We start from the raw sequence: 6,934 nt of genomic DNA, 5'->3' as shown, positions 1-6,934 counted from the left end.
TGGCTTACTTGTATATCCCAGCTTAATTTTCAGAGACAAGTATAAGTATTTCTAAACACAGATTTTTTTTTTTAAACAATTTTTTCTGACATTGCATTTCTGTGCTGATTTTCCACATTGCTCCACATATAAACCCCGAAATATAAAAGGTGAGCAATCTGCTGTCATAATTTTTGCTCACACCATCTGTCATCGACATCATCCAGGAGACAAGTGTGGCCTTGCATGTGTTGCATCAAGACCCATTTTCTTACCAGTACACAAGAACAAGATCACAAGGTCACCATAAGATCTGCATAGACTTGTCTAACTCCCGCTGCAAAGAAAGTACACAAAGCATAAAGACACATAAAGACCCTAAAAAGGTCCATGAAGAATGCAGGAACAGTGCTTCATTTTTCAGTGAACTACAGTAATCCTATAAGTCTTTTACTGTACTGGTTCCTTTCAACTGATTCTACGATGACCCGGGTGACTGAAAAACTTCACAGACAATTGCCAGACATTTTATAATAAACTGCAACTGGTACGAGAATATAAAGGAATGTCAAAGAAAAAGCAGCAGACTATAGGAAACATCTGTGTTTCAACCTCAGGTGGACACAACATGGGCTCACTGCTAACAGGCTCTGATTGGGGTCAATGGCAGAGGGCTACAGACCTAATAAAATAAAACGAATGGATAACGAAGTCCAGTTGCTTTCAACTAAATTTAACTGACTCGTATGCATGTAGGCATGTGCAACAATATGCGCAAGTGAGCAAACGAATTCAAAGAAAAACTGAAAATGCATCAGTGCATATACAGTATAAGCAGATGCATTTCATAGCCCATTTACAACTGACTGCAATAAAGGTATGATGATAAAGAAAAAATAGCTTAAGAAATGTCTCATTTCACTCATTGCCTTTGATAGCAACTCTGTCGCAATCCAGGATGAAAACGTATATCCAGAAAAGCAATTAGTCTTTACAAGATCCCGCAATCCCACATCGCCCTCATGTTCATGACATATCGTCACTATAGCAGAGTGGTGATGACTGCAGTATGGCTGGCATCCAAAGCTCTAAATGAAGCCCTCATCTAAAGAAAGGTAGACCTTTCTGTATCCCTCTACATTAGGTAAAGGCTTCAGCAATTACAAGCCTATAACTTTCTACATAGGGAATCTACTATATGGCCTTAGGAATTTCCAGTCTTTTCATGGATTTAAAAGCGGGAGATTTGTTTCTATAAGGAAATAAAGTCTTATACAAAATTGCACAATAACAGAAAAAAAAGCTCAAGAAGTGGGTTAACTAGGAGCATGTGAATTTAGAAAATGAGTGCAACTCTTTACAATGCTTTAATAACAGCTTTACAGCGCAAACAACCAATGCATTGTTTTACTGAGCCTATTTGACCTCTTTAATAAAACAAAAAGCACTCTAAAAAGATACATTCCAAGCCAACAACATTTTTCTATACATTATGAAAAGATGCAACATATCTTACAATACTTTAAACTGCCACTGCAGAAGTCTGAGGGTCTCTTTTTACTTAAATATTCAAGTTCATTAGATCCAAAAGGGTGGAGTGAAAGACTCTAGACATGTGAGCTAAGATGGAAGAAATGTAGAGCATGAGAAATGGTTCAGTAACATCCAATACAGCCCGGAGTCTAAGAGCTAGATCAAATCTTATCACAAATGATCTTTATTTTTAACCTTGCATTACTTGATCTAAGTCATCTGAGTTCTCTGCCATTGCCAACAAATAAACAAGACTCAAGTTCTTTCCTAAATTACAAGGATTAATTTTTTGGTAAGTGCACTTCAGAGACTATTGTTTATTTTGAATGTTTCGTATTACAATGTAATGATGTGTATCCAAACTGCATCTGTAATGTAATTATCTGGTTGCACATGATCCATTTGAATAATAGCTTGGCAGGTGGTTAAATCAAGGCTGAGACTTTAATGATACTACATCAAGGTCAACATTAAAAAAAAATCTCTTATTAAATATCAATTTGTTTTTTCTATCTGTATGATACTTGACAATTTACCAGTACCGTTTTTCTCAACTTCTTGTAGAAGAAAAAAGAAAAAAAAAAAAAAAAACTTAAAATGAAAGATAAATTTATTACTGTTGGCTGTTCATTTCGGAACGTGATACTCAATATCTTTGACTCCTTTGAAGTAATGATTGGATTACTTCTATCAGTGTCAATATTAAATTACTGAGCCACTCCTCTGACATTTGTTTTTCTGAACTACAGATTTCCGTCTGAACACCAGAAAAAGACCCAAATTTATGCATGATTGCAAATGTTACTTTTTTTCTTTTATTTTCCCCCAATACCCTAGAGTCAGTAATGAACTTGGGAGTTGTCATTTAATAATGCACATGTGGATTGAATCGCTATGTCACGGCACAGCAATGAAATTTGATTTCACAGAATATTGATGAAAAGAATTTCCCATCTTCAGATCAGTCAATAGCAGGAGAGATCCACGCTGTTCACAAAGGATAGTTAAGCTGCAAAAGTAAAGGCCTTTCTTGTCCCCTCACTGCACATAGCTGCCAGTGACCCTGTCTGTGGCTCTCAGTCATTTACAATTCAAATGCTTTTATAACTGTGCTACTTCCTACCGAGATGGAAAATGTCCTTATTTAAATTAGCTGTATTTAAATTCCAGGTTCCTCTATACACAAAACACACTGAACACAAATACATATTTTAGGAAAATCATATGCTCACAAGCTCCCATTTACTTATCAAAAAACAGTTCAGATAGATGATTATTTTCCCCCTAAGAAGCATCACTGGCAACTCATGCAAACCGAGAGGATGTGAAGCAGCATCTTTAACTTTGGGGCTTTTAGAGTTTGAAATCTGTAATCTATCTTGAGCTTCTCAGCTGCTCTGCATAAACTAATCTAATGGCAGTTTTTTTTTTTTGTTTTTTTTTTGTGTGTGTGTGTGTGTGTGTGTGTGTGTGTGTGTGTGTGTGTGTGTGTGTGTGTGTGTGTGTGTGTGTGTGTCTTTAGTTACATTTATGAATTTTATCTAAAAGGTATATCTGATATGGTCCAAAAACAAACAAAAAAAAATATTTAGATACTTAAGCCACATTTAAAATGCATGAATGTCATTGCATTAAATAACAAAACGTCAAAACAAGTGGCACCTGCATACAAATAATGCAAAATATTTCACAAAACAAGAATAACAAGGGTGCAAAAAACTTATATAGTAACTGGTATACAATATAACAAAATATTTTAATGTTAAATATTTAAAAATTCTGGATCTGATAATATTTGATTCTGTGTAAATAATGTTAAAACAGAGTATAAATGTAATTATTTATCATTTAAAAAATGATAAATAAAAAAACATTTTTTATTATTTTTTTCATTAATCATGTTATCATTTAAAATTTCTAAATTCACCATTAACATGTTAATTTAATTATTTTCAAAAATAATCCCACTCTGATTACTTTTTTATTTTTTTTTTAATTTGTTATTTTATTTTTTTTAATTTATAATATATGTATATATATATATAATATATATTAAAAAAAACTTTTACTAAAAAATATCATGAAAGTGTGCTTGCATATATATTAAACAACTTTCATGCAAAGTTTGGCTTAACTTTTTGACAACTACCCAAAAGCAAAAGTTTTTATATGTAATGTGTGTATATTTGAACTTTGTCTATTTGCCCTGGTCTCTGTGTAAACCTATTTTGACCTGTACTGTATATATATGTAAACTGTGAAGTGTGGTTGTGGTATAATTCTTTGTATGAATGATATGTAGGGAACAACTTTCATGCATTTTAAGTTTGGCTTAACTTTTTAGGCTAGTGTTTTTGTGCTTTTTTTGTTTGTATTAATTTTTTGTGGTGGTCTAATTTAATTCGTTTTGTGCGCGTAAGTGAGAGAAAACGCTTACCCTCATCGCAACACTAAAGGGATCGTTTGACGGAACCCCCACACTTATGGAAGTCTCAGGCAATTAGTTCAGTCAGTAGAAGTGCGCGTACTAGTCTACTCAGTTTCTCTGAGCTCTTCTAATGACTTAGTCCCAATAGCGATTAAACCCCTGTGCTATTCTGTGGGAGTCCCGGTTCCATTTTGGATTTTCCCTTTTTTAAAAAACAAAAATGGGATTTGAGTTGGATCGTTTCAAGGGGGCTGTGGACCCAGACTTCAAATGCAACTTGTGTAATAAAGTTTTGGAGGATCCTCTCACTACCCCGTGCGGTCACGTCTTCTGCGCCGGCTGTGTGCTGCCGTGGGTCGTCCAGCAGAGCAGCTGCCCGGTCAAATGCCAAAGGATCTCCACCAAAGAGCTCAACCACGTCCTCCCTCTGAAAAACCTGATATTAAAGTTAGACATTAAATGTGACAATCACGCGCGGGGCTGCGAGAAGATCGTCAAACTCCAGCATCTGGCGGAGCACGCGGAGATGTGCGATTATTCCCCTGCCAAATGTAGGAATAAGGGCTGCAGCGAAGTGCTCAACCTTAAAGATATGGATGCTCACATGCGTGAATCGTGTGATTACAGAGCGGTCGGGATATGCGAGAGTGGATGCGGATTGATGCTCACTCATAAGGAGCAGAAGTTGGACAACCACTGCTGTCTGAAAGCCCTCAAAGCGCACAACGGCGCGCTGCACGGGAAAGTTGTCAGCTTGGATAAGGAGCTGAAGAAACAAGCTCTCAAATCGACTAAAAGAGAGAAATCGCTTTTGGCTCAACTGTCGGCGGTTCATAACGAGCTTCAGATGACAGCGCTGAAGTATCAGAAGAAATTCACTGAATACAGCGCCAGGATTGACTCTCTGTCCAAGAGCCTCTCTCCACCGTGTAAGGTAAGAGAACAATATTGCCAACAGCTTAATAACTCAAATGTTACAAACATTTACCATGGTGACCATAGTTTTCTGTACTACTACAGTGAAACTGTGGTAAAGAAGTATTGGTCACCTCTGTCATCAAATAAGCGAATAAAGATTCTAAAAGTAACTTCAATTAAGTCTCATCATAATATGTAGCGGTTTTACAGTACTAGGCTAATTATTGTATTTTAGCAGAAATTACCGTGGCATTTTTAAGGCACGTTTTGAGAACAATGCTTCCATATATATGGAAGCTGTTGTTGTATTTTGCTGTTTTTTTTTTTATTTTTTATTGTGGCTCTATTTTTTCTTAAAAAAAAAAGTTTTAATGTGCTTTTGTTCTTGTTCTTTCTCCTTATTTATTTAGACGTTTATAGTCAGAGTTGTTAAGCTTCAAACTATCTAATTTAATTTTTTTCTAAGCTCTCCTACGGGAATCGGTTGTGATTGGGCGGTAGGCAACCGGCTGCAGGTAATCACAGCCCTGTTGACATAACTTGTCGATTGCAAGTGTGATATAGGCTAGCTTTTTATAGTTCTAGAAACAGACTTAAACAAGTAATTAATATCCAGTGACTTACATTTAAGTCAAATTTGGATAGTGACTTCGTATATTTCTTCTCTGCCAACGAAAACAGTTGGCCAAACCAGTGTAATTCAATCAACTCGCATACTGTCCTGGAGTTTTTGAGTGGAGCGGAGCGGAGCGACGGACGTTTTACATCCTCGCTCAAAGCGTTCCAATCCGTCAACTGTAGCTCCATTCCTACTTTTCCATTTACTAGGGAAGAAACCCGCTTCGAGCGATTTTGGAGGCAGAGGAAACAAGATTAAAAATTGTAACTACTGATGTTTATATTCAGATTCTATGGGCAATTTTATGTTGTTGTTATTATTATATTCATGTGTGTCTGGTGATATTAATGTCAGATTTCTATTTGTTGCCTCATAAACAAGTTTTTTTTTTTTTTGATTGATTAGATTTTTTTATGTCAGGATTTCCTCCAGCCCTGATATACACTGCTTAAGCTGGTTTGAAGTGTAGACTTCATTGGTTTTAATGTAAACCTTCTAGTTTAGCGTAGGTTTCAGGCAAGAAAACATGTTGCATAGCGTGTGACATTTTGGGAGCTTCATTAATTTCGTTTAATTTTTAGTGGTTTTTAGATGGTTTAAGGTGTTTAAGGCTTTGTTGAAGTCATTGTTGATGGTGGAAAGATGGTGTTAAATTTGGATATGTGACTAAGAATAAAACGGGTATTACATTTGTATATTTTTTTTATGAGGTTTTAATATTTGAATGAGATTTTAAAAAAAAAGTACAGTATTTTATTCACACCAAGTACTTAAGTACATGTGGTATGTACTTTGGTGTATACTTCGTACTCCATGTGCTTTGGTATATACTTTGTTTTGTACTTGGTTGGAATTGAAAGTGCTTTTTATTATAATTTGGTACTTGAGTTCATGTGGTCATGACCCCTTTATGAAGATTTGAAAAAAGATTATGAATTTTCTTAGTGCTGTGGTAGTACTTCGTACTCCTGTGCCATGAATATAGTGCAGTATGTCCTTGCCATGCCTTACATCAAGTGCGATGCCCTTCAGATTAGCTGTAATATTCTCACCTCAGGACACCATCGGAGCATGGAAAAATGTCAGTGAGTTATACTTGTGACAGATAACCTCCCTTGACCGGTCTATGAAGGAGCACAAGATCCTAAGGCAACCTCCCAGTGAGTGAACATGTTTAAGGGGTCTGAATGATGTCTTAGTGCCAGCAACTGCCTTCCTGCTGGGGAATGTAGTCTCTCTTGCTGTTCCCATCACATGGTTCATCAGTCAAGTGAGTTGAAGCAACGCAGGGCTGGGAAAAGGAGGGCGATGATGGGGAGCTGACATTTGCAGGATTGGGCCTGTCTGCTGAACGCTGGGCTGTTGATCCAGCTGCTCCAGAAGAAAAAAAAAATGATATCACAAGAGTTTTCAAATCATCACTGGAGCATTTCAGCATGTATTATGCAGTATATACA

At 36.4% G+C, this 6,934-nt stretch overlaps 1 protein-coding gene across 1 annotated transcript in view; it reads left to right on the top strand.

Annotated features, from left to right (window-relative positions):
* Positions 1 to 4,006: 4,006 nt before the first annotated feature.
* Positions 4,007 to 6,934, top strand: part of pdzrn3b (PDZ domain containing RING finger 3b) — an 87,340-nt gene continuing 84,412 nt past the window's right edge. The window contains exon 1 of the mRNA XM_042726364.1: positions 4,007 to 4,874. Within this exon, the coding sequence (XP_042582298.1) occupies positions 4,161 to 4,874 (714 nt within the window). The 5' untranslated portion in view covers positions 4,007 to 4,160. The remainder of the gene's footprint in view (positions 4,875 to 6,934) is intronic.

Source organism: Cyprinus carpio, chromosome B6, assembly GCF_018340385.1.
Source record: "Cyprinus carpio isolate SPL01 chromosome B6, ASM1834038v1, whole genome shotgun sequence".
Taxonomy (NCBI): Eukaryota; Metazoa; Chordata; class Actinopteri; order Cypriniformes; family Cyprinidae; genus Cyprinus; species Cyprinus carpio.
Note: the sequence above shows the minus strand (reverse complement) of the source record. Positions and strands in the feature narration are given on the sequence as shown.